Consider the following 16412-nt stretch of genomic DNA (forward strand, 5'->3'; position numbering starts at 1 on the left):
CACATTATGCTTTGTCCAGAACATTTGGAGGACGGAAGGCAGATGGGGTCCACAGGCCACTTAGCGCCAGCCCTGGCTTCCGTCACCTTTTCCTCCTGTTTTCCTTCTTCCCCCACCTGCTGGTGACTTAGCTCTCATTTAGATGGTGGCCCTTCCACTTGATTGTCCCCACAAAACCCTCATCACCAGCAGCACAGGGGTGGAGGAGCTTCCTGGCCACTCCCGCTTGTGGTTCCTATTTGGTGTGTGGCCACAGCTCTCCCTTGCACAGTGGCTTCCTGTTGAAACGACTGGGTCCCACCTGCACTTGGGACTCCTAGACCAGAAGGGGTGCAAAATGGGGGCCCTGCTGCTTCTGCTACCCCTGCTGTGGGCTGGTGAGTGGGCCCAGGGAGGGGGGCCAGGCCGGGGGAGGGGTGCATCTGAGCCTCCCCTCCCCTCCCTCACTCCAGGGTCCCTGCAGGAGGACTCGGGGCTCAATCTCCAAGTGCCAGAGCAGGTGACAGTGCAAGAAGGCTTGTGTGTCCTGGTGCCCTGCACCTTCTCCTACCCTTGGCACAAGGGTACAAGACCGCTCTACATCTACTGGTTCAAGAGTGAGTACAAAGCAAGGCTTTATCCTGTGGCTACAAACAACCCACAGGCAAAGGTGGAAACAGGCACCCAGGACCGATTCCAGCTCCTTAAACATTCAACGGGCGTCAACTGCTCTCTGAGCATCAGGGACGCCAGGCTTTCGGACACAGGAAGTTACTTCTTCCAGGTGCAAGAAGGAGCGAGTGCAAAATATACTTACAGAGATAGGAGGCTGAATCTGGAAGTGACAGGTAGGCCAGGACTCCAGGGAGGCCAGGGGGCTGGCTGGCTTCAGAAGGGGTCAGGTGCTGAGTCACTGTCCTTTCTGAGGGTCACACGGTGGTCTCCAGAGACCTGGATTCAGGTGTCCACCCATCTCCTTCTCAGCCCTGACAGAGAAACCGGTGATCCACTCTAGGACGCCTCTGCAGTCAGGCTGCCCCACACAGCTGACCTGCAGTCTTCCAGGATCCTGCCAAGGGGGCCGGCCTCTCACCTTCTCCTGGATTGGGGATGCCCTGAAGTCCGTGAACCCCAGAAAGACCCACACCCCAGTGCTCACCTTCACCCCACAGGCAGAGGACCACAACACCAGCCTCACTTGTCGGGTAGAACTGCAGGGAACCACAACTACCGAGAGAACCATCTTGCTCAATGTCTCCTGTGAGTGCTGGACAAAGGGGTGGAGGAGGGAGGGAAGAAGAGGGAGGCCCAAGTGGGGAGAGTGCTCACAGGGGTGTGTGTGTATGGAAGATGGGGGGTGTCTCTGGCCCTTTGACCCAGCTTGTCTTTTTTCTCACCACAGGGACAGGGTCTCTTTTTTCTAAAGCCATCAGAGGCTGTCTGCTTGCTTGCTTGCTTGCTTGCTTGCTTTTTTTTGTTTTGCCAGTCCTGGGCTTGAGCTCAGGGCCTGAGCACTGTCCTTGGACTTTCTCAAGGCTAGAGCTCTACCACTTGAGCCTCAGCACCACTTTCGGCTTTTTTCTATGTATGTGGTACCGAGGAATCGAACCCGGGTCTTCGTGCATGCTAGGCAAACACTCTACCACTAGGCCAAACTCCCAGCCCTGTCTGCTTTCTTTCTTTCCTTTTCTTTTCCTTTGGTGGGTCATGGGACTTGAACTCTGGGCTTGGGCATTGTCCCTGAGCTCATCAGCTCAAGGCTACCACCCTACCCCTTGAGCCACAGCCCCACTTCCAGTTTTTAGTGGTTAATTAGAGATAAGAGACTCATGGACTTTAGTGCCTGGGCTGGCTCTGAACCGCAATCCTCAGATCTCCACCTCCTGAGTAGCTAGGATTACAGATGTGAGTCTGCTTTCTTTCTTCCACAAAATCCAAGTGGTTGGTGAGGCTTGGAGCTTCCTCTGAAGATAAGGGTCCCAGAGGCATTTGTCATTGTCCCCAGGGGCTGCAGCCCCTCTCGGACTCTGAGTGGAGAGGGGGCCTTCGCCACCTCCTTTCCTACCTTCTCTCCTCCTCTTTCATTCTCCCATCCTCCTTTTCCTATTTCTACTTGTTCTTCATCATCATTTCCTCCCTTCCCATCATTCCCCCTGCAGCCTCTCTGCCTTTCATATTCTTCCTGCAAACTCTCTCTGCCTCTCTGTCCTCCGAAGACTTCAAGAGTGTGCGTGCCTCCCTTTCTGCCATAGAGGGCTAGAATCTGCAGGTGCACTGTGCTGTGGACAGGTAGCCCCTGCACAACCAGGCTGGTTCTGGGGTCTCAAGCCCCCAGTACCTTCCATCTCTCCCCCATGGAGACCCTGGAGCAGGGTAGAGACTGAAGAGGAAGAGGGCTTCACCTGCTACGCTCAGAATGTGCTGGGTTCTCAAACTGGCTCTGTGAGCTGTGTGTGGGCAGAGGACACCTGTTGACCTTTGACCTTTCTACCACAGACCCCCCACAGCTGCTGGGTCCCACCTGCTCCTGGGGGGCCGAGGGGCTGCACTGCACCTGCGCCTCCCGCACCTGGCCGGCCCCCACCCTGCAGTGGTGGCTGGGGGAGGAGCTGCTGGACGGGGACATTGGCAACGCCTCGGTCACCATCACCTCCAGCTCAGAGGGGCTCTGGGCCAACAGTTCCCTGAGCCTCCACAAGGAGCTGGGCCCCAACCTCAGGCTCAGCTGCGAGGCCCGGAATGTGCACGGGGCCCAGAGCGCCTGGGTTCTGCTGCTGCCAGGTCAGGAGCCTTTTCTAGAGGGACCCAGAGCAGGAGAGGGGACACTTGGGTCTCAGGGGAGTGGATGTGCAAGTGAGGGCAGGCTGGGAGAGTTGGTGAGCAGGGGCCCGGAGTGAGTTCCAGGGAGGTGGGTGCAGAGGACAAGGTCCTGAGACTGAGTCCTCTGTAACCCTTTCCCTCTCCGCTCCCCGCCTCAGGGAAGCTGGCATCCAAGGCAGGGTCTCCACAGGCACTCGCTGCCCTCGGAGGTGCTGGTGCCACCGCCCTGCTCTGTCTGTGTCTGTGCCTCGTTTTCTTCTGCATGTAAGTCCTGGTCCAAGGGGAGGTGCTGGCACCGAAGATCGTTACTTGGGAGAACTGGGCTCCAAGAACAGGAGGAGCACAGAGGGGGAGAGCTCTCCTCCCTCCATGCCAAGGAGTCTCGTTCAGTGGGGAGAGAGTCAGGAGTTGGACGAAGACACCGGGGTACAGGGCACACATGTACCCCCGCCTTCTTTGGGGGTTCACACCATTATCCAGACAAGCTGGAGCAGTAAAGTACTTGCTGACCACAAGGGGAGCCAAGCCCAGGCCCTGGGTTCAAACCCTAGTACTGGTAAAAAAAAAAAAAAACAAAAAACAAAAAAACAACAACCAAAAAACTAAACTATAAGCCTGAAAGGCTTGAAGTATATATTCACACACACAGTCACCATCCATCTGTACAAGTTCAGAACTTTTTTCATTAGACCACAAGGGAGAAAACAAACACTTGAGGGGGTCTCTTTCCGGGATTCATGGCTTCAAGGGTGACCACAAGGACTCCTGGATTAGTGATTCCCACTCCTTTCTCTTCCAAATAACATCCAATCGTGTAGAGAGAAACAGGTCCACTTGTCAACTGCTGGCTGCATCTTCTTCTGGGAAATGGTGAAATCACTGTGACCCCCCAAATGTGTGTGTGGGGGGTGCTTCCAGGAACAGCAACTCAGTCTTAGATGACCTTGGGCAGATGACCTCAGGCTGCCTGGGGCTGGGGTGGGAGCCTCCTGTCACATGTCAATCAGTCCTCTGGGCCGGGTTCTGGGGACCTGGAGCTCAATCATCCTTTTTATAGTCTTAGCAGGGGCAGAGGTATCCTGCTCTCTTGTTCCTGAGGCATCCTGGCCCACAGTGTGCTGTTCTCTTCCCTTAGAGTAAAGATGCGTAGGCCTCACGCCACTGGGAGACCGCAGGGCATGGACGGTGAAGACCCTGTGATGGGTACCGTCAGCTGGGTGAGTGACCAGGACTTCTTCCCCCGAGGTTGCCCTCTTGGATACTTGTGTATGGTGTGTGCTGGTTTGGGGACTTGAATTCAGGGTCTATCCTTTGAGCTTCTTTTTACTCAAGGCTGACACTCTACCGCCTGAGCTACAGCCCCACTTCCCATTTTTTGGCTACCAACTACGATCTATAGATCTCAGCCTCCTGAATAGCAAGGAATACAGGTAGAAGCCACCAGCACCCAGCTTGGGTCCTTGTTTGGTTGGTTGGCTTTTGCCAATCCTGGGGCTTGAACTGAGGACCTGGGCTCTGTCCTTGAGCCTCTCTGTGCTCAAGGCTGGTGCTCTACCACGTGAGCCACAGTGTCCCTCGGCTTTTTCTGAGTAGTTTATTGGAGATAAGAGACTCATGAACTTCCCTGCCCAGGCTGGCTTTGAACTTAGATCACTAGCACCTGGCTGGTCCATCCCCACCCACCCACACACCCTGGACACTTTTTGTTGCTACTGTAATGCTATTTGTTAAATAATGTACTCCCTTAATAATTGCGAGAATGCAGAATTATAGCATTAAAAATATGTGATGATCTTTTGTGATTCAAATAAACACCACAAGTTGGTACAGTTATGCTCTTGCTGCTTTAGCAGCCGAATTAAGCAAACCTGATACTGTATTTATAGATAACATCTAATCAATTGAGAGCATTATTAGATTTGAGCAGATACCTGAGTTCTGGCCATGACTGAGGGCCAGATGCAGTTGTTTTTAGTTTCCCTCTTGTCAACACGGTGCCAACACGACCTGTGGTTGAGTTCCTGGCCTGGACTCCTCTGGGGCCTCCCTGTAGCTCCTTCCAGTGACACCCACCTCTGCCGGGTGGGCCCAGTTGCCAAGGATTACTTTATTTCCTCCATAAAGTGAAACTTTAATTACATCTGACTCCTAGCAGGGCTGGGGTTTCAACCCAGGATCCCCGCAGCACACTCCAACCCCCCCCCCACCTGCTAGGCAGTTGCTCTACCACCTGAGTCAAGCCCCCAGCTTTTCACTTTAGTTATTTTTCCAGTAGGATGTGATCTAACACCATACATGCATGTATGGAAGTGCCATAATGAAACCTCTTATTCTGTACAATTAAATATATGCAAATGGAAAAAGATTATCCATGCACACAAACCCCAGGGAGATAAAGTGAGCACATGTCTTCTCACAGGGCCAATGGGAAAGGAGGGAGACAGACAGTCAGACACAGACTGACTTTTGAGCTCCAAGATGTCACGCCACCTCATTTCTCTTAGGAATTCTAGTGGGTTTAGCGGATCTGGTACCACTTCCCCTGGTACACCGCCAGTGTAATCTGTGTGGCAGCAGGGCACATCAGACACCCAGGTTGCTTATAGCTCTCAGAGGGAATTGGTCTCCTCGAGTGACCACATATCACAGATTTCTGGCTTAACACATCTTGAGTAAGTGAGAGGAAACAGCCAGAAACTGTGTGTGTGTGTGGGGGGGGGAATTAACAGAAAAGGTCAGTTTACGTTCAAAATAGATTCTGAAGCAATATAAAATTGTAAGAATTTCCGGGCTGGGAGTTGGGTCTAGTGGTAGAGTGCTTGCCCAGCATGCATGAAGACCTGGGTTTCATTCCTCGGTACCACATACATAGAAAAAGCCAGAAGTGTTGCTGTGGCTCAAGTGGCAGAGTACTAGTGTTGAGGAAAAAGCCCAAGGACAATACTCAGGCCCTAAGTTCAAACCTCAGGACTGGAAAAAAGAAAAAAAAAAAGAATTTCCATCCTTTCTCCCTCCCCCCCTCACCTTCCCCTCTTCTTCCCTCCTCTCTCCTCCCTCCCCCCTCTCTCTCCCTCTCTCTCTGGCTGATCTTGAAGCTTGAACTCAGAGCTTGTGCACTATCATTAAGCTTCTTTTGCTCAAAGCTGGCGCTCTACCATTTGAGACACAGCACCACTTTCCAGCTTTTTCTGAGTAATTTACAGGGGATAATAGTCTCATGGACTTTCCTGCTGGGCTAACTTTAAACTGGAATCCTGAGATCTTAGCCTCCTGAGTAGCTAGGATTACAGGTGTGAGCCACCGGCACCTGGCTTATCTCTATTCTTGTGACTCTTTTTCGCTTCTTTTTCAGTGGTCCAGACAGAAGCCCTTGCCAGACAACTCTGGGCACCAAGCATCACCAGCCAAGGCAGCTCCTATCTCCACCGTACCACAGGAACTCCATTATGCCTCTCTCAGCTTTTCTCGGATGAACTTTCAAGAGTCTTGAGACCAGAAGGTCCCTGAAAACAAGTACCTAAACATCAAGACAAGCAAGTGAGGGCTCCTCAGAGCTCAGTCTTGGCTACATTGCCTGTCTGAGGAGAAGTCAGAGGTGAACCACTGAAGTACCAGGCCCCGAGACAGCAATCACTTCTTTCAGATCATCCTCAAGCAGAGCAGAAAGATGATACCTAGGGGATTGGGCAGACTTAGGCTCTAGCACTTTCTAAGGCATGGCTTTTGTGAGTTCTCCAAAGGATTTATTTTATCCGAACAACAAAAGCTAGGAAGACATGGTAAGACAAACATTTCAATGCTATACCCTGATGTCCTGATATCCAAGTTAATATATACTCTGTTACCAATAAAAAGCAAAGGCCAGCTCCTCAGGGAGCTGAGATCTGAGAATTGAGGTTTAAAGCCAGCCCGGCACTAACGTCTGTGAAACTCTTATCTCCAATTAACCACCCGAAAACCAGAAGTGGCACTGTGGCTCAAGTGTAGAGTGCTAGCCTTGAGCTGAAGTGCTCAGGGACAACACCCAGGCCCAGAGTTTAAGCCCTAAGATCAACCAAAAAAAAAAAAAAGCAAAGGCCAGGGAGCCCCAGGACTGGCCAGATGGGTCCAGGGCCTAACTCTCTCCACGTGGTATGTCCAGAATGATCCTTTATGCCAGCACTGAATTTTCTGGACAAGACCCTAAGGGAGGCCACATCCACCCTGCCATCTACTCACCCGTCTTCTCTTCATCCAGCTTTCCTGAAACCATCCATGCTGGCTCACCCCTGTGGTGTCTTCACCCCTGCCACCTGTCCCTTGGGAAATCAGGACACCTCCTAGCCCTGGCTTTCATGCTTTTCAGACATGGGCTGTTGGTGGAGTCTACTGGAGGTCCAGGCGAGGCTGGAACCTTCAAGCCTGTTCTCCAAGGTGGAGCTCTGAGAATGCTTTTCACTGCTGAAATCAGGCAAACTGTCCAGCAACAGTGGTCACAAGAGAAGGTGGCCAGCGTGTAACTAACTGGGGGACATTGGCTCTGTGTCCACTGCCCAAACACATGGCTAACATTACATAGTGGAGCTGTGGAGCCGGGGAGGGTGGGGAGCAGACGCCAATCCCCCACTCCCCAGCCACCCAGCCGGGCCGGGCCCCCACCCCCAGGCCCCGCCTCGTCTGGAGCTGGGGTCTCCAGGGTCAGGGTGAAGGGTCAGGCCGGCCCTCAGCCCTTCCATCGGAGATGGGCCTCGGCACCAGGCCTTTGACCTTGAGGTCCTCCGCCCGGGGCAGCCCTGCCCGAGCCGGCTCGCAGGTGGGGGATCCTGCAGGGCCCCAAGCCCGGCCTGGACCTCTGGGGCTGCTTTGCCAGCGGAGAGCGGGGAGGAGGGCAGGGCCAGGCGGGGATTCCGTCCTGGAAGAAATGGGGCCGGGCCGCCGAGCCCAGCCCGCGTCCCAGCGAGTGAGGCAGCGGAGAGAGGAGTCCGGGCACCTCCAGAATGCCGGGAAAGAAATTCAGAACCCCTCAGTTTTAAGACTCCAGCCCGACCGGGGGTCGGGACCACACAGCGCCGTCTTCGTTAGCCTTGGCCTGGGCAAACCCGCACTGAACAGCCTGGGGACGCCGAAGCGGGTGAGCAAACTACGACTCCCAGAAGGCTCTGGGTCTGCCAGCTCGCCTATGACTCCCAGGCCTACAACTCCCGCCGGCCCTTGCGGTGAAGGTGCCCGCGCCGTCCACCGTTCCCCGAGGAGACAACCTGTGCCTACAACTCCCGTCGGCCCTTGCCATCGGATAGCGAGCGCTGCCGGCGCTCCCAGAATGCACCAGGGCCCCTCCGTTGTCTGTGCGCGCGGGAGCCGGGCGGCGGGCGCTGCAGGCCCGCGCTGCGCCGCTTCTTCCTCAGCCGGGATGGGCTTTTCTTTTGTTTCTCTTTGTTTCCGTTTTCTTCGTTTTTGTTTCTTTCCTTTTTGGATGATTTTTCTGCCCTTGCAACACTCGAGGGAGAGAGGCGGGGAAGGGGCTCCCCGGAGGGGGGCGTGACAGGCCGGAGCCGGCGGGCCGGGGCCTCCTCGCGCGCCGGGGCTCGGGGCCGGACGGCGCCGAGCAGTTAAGCACTGGTCGGCCCCGCACGCGACCCCGGTGAAGGCTGAGGTCAGGAATGAAGGTGGGTGAGGCCGGCCCCACCACCTAGCAAACCCCCTCACGTCCGGACTCAGGCCCGGCCCCCCGTGTGCACTGGTACCGATTCGGGGGGCGGGGGGCGCGTGCGGACGGCGGCCCCCGGGTTAGGCTCTGCGTGAGGGCGCCGGAAGGAGGCCTCCCTCCAGGCCTGGCCTGCGAGCACGCTGGTTGAACGGGGACTGGTAAGGTGGTGGAATTTAATGGGAGGGTCCCCTGGCTAAAAACCGGAGTGGAAGAAACAACCGCACACAATGAAACGGTGGCTTGTGCCAGCCGCTGCTCTTACCCAAGCCTGCTCGCTCCCGAGCTTCTCTCCTGTGACGTGCCTACAGCCTGGAAGACCTGTCAGATATAAACTCGTTCACACAGAAAAGTGTTGACAACAGTCAGTTCTGCCAAACGACCATCGCTGTCATCTCATCGAGACTGCTTCATTAGAGAGATGTCTTTCCGAAACTAAGTGTTCTTCTATTGCAAGCAACAAGGTGATGGTTAAGTGTCTGGAAGCACTTTAAACGTCATAAATTAGAAAAAGGGAAGGCCACTTCGCGCATCTTGTAGCCAGGGACCAGGAACACACTATGTGTTGGTAGCCTCCAGCCCCAAATGTTAGTGCCAAGGTAAAGAAACTCCAAACAATGTTCAGACATGCCTTCAGTTTCTACCCTAACACTAGTACACTTAACATTTGAATGTAGCATATGTAAGAACTGCTCATTACGTGAAACACCAAAAGTATTTCCTGAAATCTGACATAATGGTTTTCCTTTGCCATGACAGTGAACTGGAAGTCACATGATTATGAATTGTGTTTTGGTCATTGCTCGAAATTAAGTTTCCATCACCCCAAATACAGTGACAGCAGGACTTGAGTGATAATCCCCATAATGGGGATGAGAATTATGAAGAGAAATAAGTAAATGATAGTTTTTGGAATCGGCAAAGGCTCCCCTCACTGAAGTCAAACTGTCATCTTTTCTTGGCTCTTCAGAAGAAAAATCCCATTTTGCCTAGCAACAGCCCTAAGAAATCTCAAGACATGTATCCTGATAGACTTACCCTAACAATGTGTGACATTTGCTCATTGGTGGCAACACAGAAACTACCATTCACATCTGAGGAGTTGTGCTCTGGGGCCAGGAGATCACATGCCATCAAAGACAAGTTAATTCCTTCAAGCTCACCAGTGCCTGCATGACTAAAACAGGGATATAAAGCCACACAGCTTTTCTTTGCACCTGTTGCTTGTGTGACACAGTTCAGGCATTGTCTACATTCACAGTTGGGAAATAGAACCTAGGATCCCTGCTGTTTTCAGCTCAACAAACATCCCTAAGTTACAGTGAGTCAGGTCTTACTGGGATATTTCAAAGACTAGCCTTGGTCCCCAAAAGCACAGCACTAAATCAAGCTGAAGTTCCTGATCTTGAGCATTGAATGAAGGTCTTTGTGTAGGTGGTGCAAAGTTCTTTCTGGTAGGGTTTGATTTCTCCTTGTTTTGCTTAAAACACATGGCTGAATCTAGTGGCTGAATGATATTCTATGAAGCCATGCTCCCTTTTAAGTTGCCCTCCAGCTGAAGAGCTGGGAGAAAAGGGCCAGGAGTGTGGCCTAGTGATAGAATGCTTGCCTAGCATGCATGAAACTCTGGATTTGATTCTTTAATACCACATACACAGAAAAAGCTGAAAGTGGTGCTATGACTCAACTGGTAAAGCACTAGACTTGAGAAAGCCCAAGGAAGTGCACAGGCCTTGAGTTCAAGACCCAGGACTGGCAGAAAAAAATGATGATGACAATTAGAAGGAACTTCAAACGCCTGTCCCACAACAGAGGATGTACAACTGAAATCCAGTTGTCTGTTTAGTGCTCGTGATCAAGAATTCATCCTTGCTTGGCTTGGTGGCTCACAACTGACATCCCAGCTACTCAGAAGGCTGAAATTTGAGGATCGCAGTTCAAAGCCAGCCCAGGCAGGAAAGTCTGTGAGACTCTTCTCCAAATAACCACCAGAAAACTAGAAATGGTGCCATGGCTCAAGTGGTAGAGCACTAGTCTTGAGCAAAAAGAGCTCAGGAACAGCAACTGAACCCTGAGTTTAAGCCTTAGAATTGACCATGAAAAAAAGAAAAGAAACAGTTCCTGGAACATATCTGTCTATACCCATTCATCCACCAAAGACTTCCTGTGCTCGGAAAAACGAGGGCCCTGGGGATGAGTCACTTCTGAACCTGGCCTGTGCCGTGTTACCAGTGTGGTGGAGGAAGTTGTGCCTAGTCTTGATCCAGGATAGACTGCAGCAGGGGGAGACTGCTGAGCTGTGGAAGCCACTAGAGACCTCTTGGGGATGAGTGGAGGAGGGACAGCATGCACAAGGAAACCGCCTGGTGTGGGAGCCTCCCATGCCAGAGGCTGGAGATGTGAGGCTAGGGTGGGTGAGGCTGGGAGAGAAGGGGCTAACCACAGGCAGGTACTGGCAGTATGACATTGAATGTCTTTGGACCAGCTTCTCTCACTGGCGTCTCTGTGGCATCTGCAAAGCCAATCAGGAGGCTGAGTGCAGGAGACTAGACTGAGCCCCAAGAACAGTGAGCTAAAGTAAGCCAGGTGGCTCCTGGGCTTTGAGACTGGCCCTGTGACTGAAGGACATAAAGTATCCCTGAGCCCAACACATCCCATGATATATTGACACTGCTGCCTTGTTAAACATGCTTTCTCTTCTCTCCTTCACCGTCTCAACTGTCTGTCACTGCATCCCTGCTGAACCGTGCATCTGTGCTGTCACAGCTAGCACCACAGAGCATCTTCCATTCCTGCTGCCTCCTATGGGATTGCCAGAGGTCCAGCTGGGTAAGTGGGGTAAGGTGGAGCCTGCTGTGTGCAGAAGCCCGGGATGGGTCGGAGTGTAGTGGTATGAAGGGAATGTGAGGGCACAGGCACAAGTGACATACAGATTGGATGCCTGCTGGTTGCCAGGCAGTGGCAAGAGTAGGGGAGTTTGGGGACAAATAGTACACTGGGGCAGAAAGGAGGATTGGGGTGAGGGTAGTGGCTCAGGCAGGCAGCCGTGCAGATAGGGTAGCATGGAGAGGTGTTTGGGGTGTCATGGAAAGCTCTGAGGTTAGCTTCCCTGCATCTCCGTGCCTGAAGGGCAAGCTTCCCAGATAGTAAAGACCACCATGGAGAGAAGGGAGCTGTATCCCACAGTCTTGCAGTGATTCCAAAATGCCTAGGGCAAAGGAATACCTTCCCCATATTAACCTCAGAAGAAGCCCCAAGATAAAGGTAAATGTATGGGGAAATACGAAGGACTGAAGACATTGAAGAAGGTGATTGTCCAATGTGTGTGTGTGTGTGTGTGTGTGTGTGTGTGTGTGTGTGTGTGTGTGTGTGTGTGTGGTCGTGGGGCATGAACTCTGGGCCTGGGCATTGTCCCTGTGTTCTTCAGCTCAAGGTTACCACTCTACCCCTTGGGCCACAGCACCACTTCCAATTTTCCAGTGGTTAAGTGGAGATAAGAGTCTCACAGACTTTAGTGTCTGGGCTGGCTTTGAACTGTGATCCTCAGATCTCCACCTCCTGAGTAGCTAGGATGACAAGTGTGAGCTCCACACCCAACATGATTGTCCATTCTTAATCCAAGTTAGTCACCAGTTGTGTCTACCTCTCTTCCTTTGAGTGGGGGCATTTTGAACTTTCCTTCCCAGAAAATGTCATAGCATCTGTGGCTTCAGATGAAAGCTCCATTGAAGATAACTGGGAATGGGATGGGGGACACAGAGAAAGATATTCTGTTTCCTTTGCCATGCACTGAGGTAGGACACTTATTCTCATAGTGATGATAATAGGAGATAAGCTATCCCAGTTTTCAGGCAAGAGAAGGGAAGTGACTTATCCAGTGGCATCCACACACTAAGAAAGGGATAGAGCAATGACTGAAGATCCTTGAAGGCAGTTGGAGAGCGAGGAAGAAAAGCTGCGTAGACTTTGACATCTAGTGTTTGAGGCAGGGGAGGGATCAGAGGCAGCATAGAAGCTCAGAACACTCATCTTCATCCGTCATTCACCTACACACCCATTCATCCACCCATCCATTCATGTACCCACCTACCCATCCATTCACCCCTCCGTCCATCTACCCTCTCATCCACGGTCTGTTCGTCTACCCATCTATCTATCCATTTACCTGCCATCCATCTGTTGATTCTTCCATCTACCCACCCATCCATCCACCCATGTATCCATCCATTCACCCATTCATTCATCCATTCATCTGCCCATTTATTTACCCATCCATCTTCTAACCATCCACTCACCCATCCATCCAACCATCTATCCAGTCATCAATCTACTCATCTGGAACTTAGAGCATCAGACCAAGGTCAGATGAGGGAACAGAATGAAGTAACTGGCTGGCAATGGAGGATTCTGTGGACATCATCTTACCCCTGACCCTTGCTCTCCACAGCACCTGCTAGGCTGCTCAGCTCTTCTTGCTCCGTGGAGAAGACCCTGAAGTGCAGTTGTTCCTTCCACGGGATCCCCACGCCCTCTGTGGAGTGGTTGGTGGGAGATGTCCCTGTGGACATGAGGATTGTGAGGGGTGGCTTCCAGGTGACGTCCACCACGCTCGGCCCCTGGGCCAACAGTACTCTCCACCTGATGGAGCCAGCCAAAGGCACAAGCATTCTCTGTGAGGGCAAAAACCCAAATGGGACTCACGCCCTGAGCATCTTCCTGATGTCACGTGAGGGGGACCACGGGGACATGGTGACAGGGAGGGGATGTGCACTCAGGCTGGGGGTGGACAGCATGTGGTTTCCCATTGGAGGTACCGGGAGAAGAGCACCCCTCACACACCTCTACTTACAGCAAGGAGTCCTCAGGCTCCGGGGGTCTTCCTGAAAGGGATCATCCAGGGTGTTGTCTGCGGAGCCACTGCAGTCACACTGATATTCCTCTGTCTCCTTCCCATCATGTGAGTATATCATGGCTCCCCAGGCCCCAACAGTAACCCCTGATCCCAGGGACCTCAGGGTCAGAGGTCTTCAGTGCTTTTGGCAAAGAAAGTTGCTGAGGGAGCGGTGGTCCTGGAGAAGCCAGCATGGTGGCCCTGGCTGCTGTCCAGGGTGGCCCAGGAGTCCATGTGATCACTTTTAGGTGGAACATAGTGTCCCCAGAGGCCTAATGACACATCTAGGTATCTTCAGTGTCTGTGTAAGGTCAGATGCATTGAGAGAGGCAGGTACCAGCTAAACGTAAAACGGTGCTCGTTCATAATTACCCTGGGTACGTGCTGAAGGGGTTGGCTGGAGGCACAGCAGAGTGGCTGCAGGTCTTCCAGGTCAGGCAGGGAACCTCCAGCCATTCAGCCATACCAGCCTCACCTGGCAGCTATGGGGCATGGGCTTTGGTTGGGACACAGCTTATCAAGCTCCTCCTTAACACGCATGCTTCTATCGACATTATACGCATGGAAGACCAGTCCCTGGGTAGGTTTGGCAGCTAGCCCTAGATAACACAGCAAGCCGGCTGAGGTGCTCAGGCTCTCACCCATAATGCCTGAACAAGGTAAGAGCCCATGCAGGAGCAGCTCAGAACTGACCTCGGCTATTTCCACAGAGTGAACTATATCAGAATGAAGATAATGAAGACAACGGCAGTGACTGAATTTCAGAAGAGCCTGGAAGTGAAAAGAAGCCAAGATTCTAAGACATCTTTGAGGCCAGAGGCACCAGGAGCACTGACACTAACCTCACCTCCTGAGAGCTGGGTTTTGGTGGGTAGCTGTGTGTCTGGAGTCCAGTGGATCAGAATAATATCAGTGACCCCCGCGGGGAGAGGTTTGTGCAGTGTAGGGTCAGGATTCTCCATCCTGTAGGATGTCTAGATACCCTTGAACTTAAACAGCACAGAATGAGGACTGTGCCCAGGAGGTTATATTGTGTTGGCCAGAGGGGAGAGGAACCAAAGCCACATAGGAAGTCATACAAGACACCCTGGCTGTCAGTGACCATTGATTGCATGCCCACCGTTCATGGGAAGGGAAGGCAGGGCTCCTTCCACCCTGTAAGGAAAGGGCGAGTCTGTGAATTCTGTAGTGGCAGAGTACTCTTTCTCTCTGTGTCCATACTGTGCCTCTAGAGCTGTTCCATGTTCCTCTCCCCTTTCCTCCATGCCTTCATTCTAGGCAAGTCAAGATAAGCTGACTCCTGTGGAAACAAAACCACGCCTGAACTTTGAATCATCCTCAGAGTTACAAGAGTCTACACAACCTATGGAGACTCCAGAAAACCCGGTGCCCTTGGAGTCTCGGATCTCAAAGCCCTCTTCACCCCGTCCGCTTCCTCACACAGCTTCTCAGTTGCGTATGGGTCACCCTGGGACCCGGCCTGAGAACCTTAGAAGGTAAATTCTGCCATCTGTTGTTTGAGCTGGCCAAAAGAAGCATGACGCACTGGCCATAGTGTCACCGGCAAGAAAGAGGTGAAACTATGCAATAGATCTGTAGTGTTTGAGGCCCTGCACACACACAGACATCAGGATTGGAGCCATCTTTCAATGTTCCATGTCATGTTCAAGACAACTCATCACCAACCTCTGGACATCAACATCTCCAAACAGCATGCATCTGGGTGGACAGTGAGCTATGAACAGTGGTACCCAGAAATGTAGGTGGAGGGAAAGACACTGTGGTAGACCTTGAATGCAAAGCTAAAGCATCAGAGCTTTGTCTTATAGGACCTTATCCTGACCCTTAGATGATAAGCTCCAGAGAAATAAGGATCCTGTCTGCTTTGTTTTCCATTTGTAAAAACCAACACTTAAAATATAAGAAGCTCACAAAAATGCTTGCCAAATAATGAGTAGTTGCATCAATGCATGCACACATGCATGGATGGAAGGATGGATGGCTACATGGATAGATGGGTCGATGAATCAAAGAATAGGTTACAAGCTATCACAAAGTTTGAATCAAGGAAGTGGAGTGACCAAATGCATAAGGATCATTCTCTCTGAGGAGGAGAGAGATAACATGTACTTAGTAAAGGGCTGGGAGCGTGGTAGAGTGCTCACCTAGTATGCATGAAGCCCTACGTTTGGTTCCTTGGTACCACATACAGAGAAAAAGGCAGAAGTGGTGCTGCGGCTCAAGTGGTAGAGCGCTAGCCTTGAGGAAAGACCAAGGACAGTGCTTAGCCTGAGTCCAAGCCCCAGGACTGACACACACAAAAAAAGTACTTAGTAAAGATTGAGGTAAAAGAGGCAGCCAAGAGTTGACTTTGAAGATTGTTGCCACCTTTTTGACCCAGCTGGATGGCAGGCATTCAAGGAAGAACAGGATTCCAGCATTTGAATGGCCTATGGCTATGCACCACTCCACGGGCCAGTACTCATGAGTCCATGCCGATCCCGCAATGATTCGAGTCCTCATCTTGTATTCAGGGTAGATGCCCTGTCGTCACCATATATACAAGCATCTCTCCACAGAAGTCAGAGCTGCCATCATGTGCCCGCTGAGAGGGAAACACTGATGACACTGGCCCAGCCTCTGTGGAGATGATGAAGAAATAGAAGACACGGGTGTGTAGTTGATTGGGCAGAGGAATACTGTGGGGAAGTTAGTAGCAGGAGAGGAACTCGGTTTTGACAATTTGCTGCTTTTTTCTGAGGAGCCAGCCAGAGGGAACAGCCCCCATTGTGGGCTCTGAGACTGGTGAGATCTGGTGAGTTTGGGAGCCCAAAGCAGTCCTTGGTGGCTTGAGCTCAGCGTGACAGTTGCACTCAGAGGAGTCAGAACCCGGGGCTCCAGCACCCGAGTGAGTCCAGGTTGATCTCCTCCTCCTTTGTTTTGTAAGTTGGGAACTCCAGGGCACACCTTTGTGGATCTAGGAATCTGCAGTGAGCCTGGCACTGGTGGCCACACCTGTCCTCCTGGCCGCTCAGGAGG

At 52.2% G+C, this 16412-nt stretch overlaps 2 protein-coding genes across 4 annotated transcripts; both read left to right on the forward strand.

Moving 5' to 3' along the window:
• The first annotated feature begins 334 nt into the window (after positions 1-334).
• LOC150043452 (sialic acid-binding Ig-like lectin 5) lies at positions 335-6289 on the forward strand. The gene is made up of 7 exons (XM_090321889.1): positions 335-377; positions 453-827; positions 964-1239; positions 2476-2760; positions 2958-3063; positions 3935-4016; positions 6152-6289. The coding sequence occupies exons 1-7, from the start codon at positions 338-340 to the stop codon at positions 6287-6289; spliced, it is 1302 nt and encodes a 433-aa protein (XP_090178015.1). The 5' UTR covers positions 335-337.
• A 1869-nt stretch (positions 6290-8158) lies between these two features.
• Positions 8159-15247, forward strand: Siglecl1 (SIGLEC family like 1). 3 transcript variants are annotated; one of them, XM_090322277.1, is made up of 6 exons: positions 8159-8444; positions 11249-11311; positions 12930-13208; positions 13334-13439; positions 14084-14240; positions 14652-15247. In XM_090322277.1, exons 2-6 carry the CDS (start codon positions 11287-11289, stop codon positions 14871-14873), a joined length of 789 nt encoding a protein of 262 aa, XP_090178403.1. In that variant the 5' UTR covers positions 8159-8444; positions 11249-11286; the 3' UTR covers positions 14874-15247. The 3 variants fall into 3 exon arrangements, with proteins under 3 accessions (XP_090178403.1, XP_090178405.1, XP_090178404.1); XM_090322279.1 differs by having other exon boundaries at positions 8161-8444; positions 12930-13154; XM_090322278.1 differs by lacking the exon at positions 8159-8444 and adding an exon at positions 8633-8946.
• Positions 15248-16412: the final 1165 nt, after the last annotated feature.

This window comes from Megascapheus bottae, chromosome 31 (genome assembly GCF_031878675.1).
Source record: "Megascapheus bottae isolate mThoBot1 chromosome 31, mThoBot2.hap1, whole genome shotgun sequence".
NCBI lineage: Eukaryota > Metazoa > Chordata > Mammalia > Rodentia > Geomyidae > Megascapheus > Megascapheus bottae.

Coding starts and splice junctions, on each gene's coding strand:
- LOC150043452 (XM_090321889.1), top strand. CDS start 338: ATGGGGGCCCTGCTGCTTCTGCTACCCCTGCTGTGGGCTG. Junction 828..963: donor GCTGAATCTGGAAGTGACAG/GTAGGCCAGGAC, acceptor TCTCCTTCTCAG/CCCTGACAGAGAAACCGGTG. Junction 1,240..2,475: donor CATCTTGCTCAATGTCTCCT/GTGAGTGCTGGA, acceptor TTTCTACCACAG/ACCCCCCACAGCTGCTGGGT.
- Siglecl1 (XM_090322277.1), top strand. CDS start 11,287: ATGGGATTGCCAGAGGTCCAGCTGG. Junction 13,440..14,083: donor CTCTGTCTCCTTCCCATCAT/GTGAGTATATCA, acceptor CTATTTCCACAG/AGTGAACTATATCAGAATGA. Junction 14,241..14,651: donor CTCCTGAGAGCTGGGTTTTG/GTGGGTAGCTGT, acceptor CCTTCATTCTAG/GCAAGTCAAGATAAGCTGAC.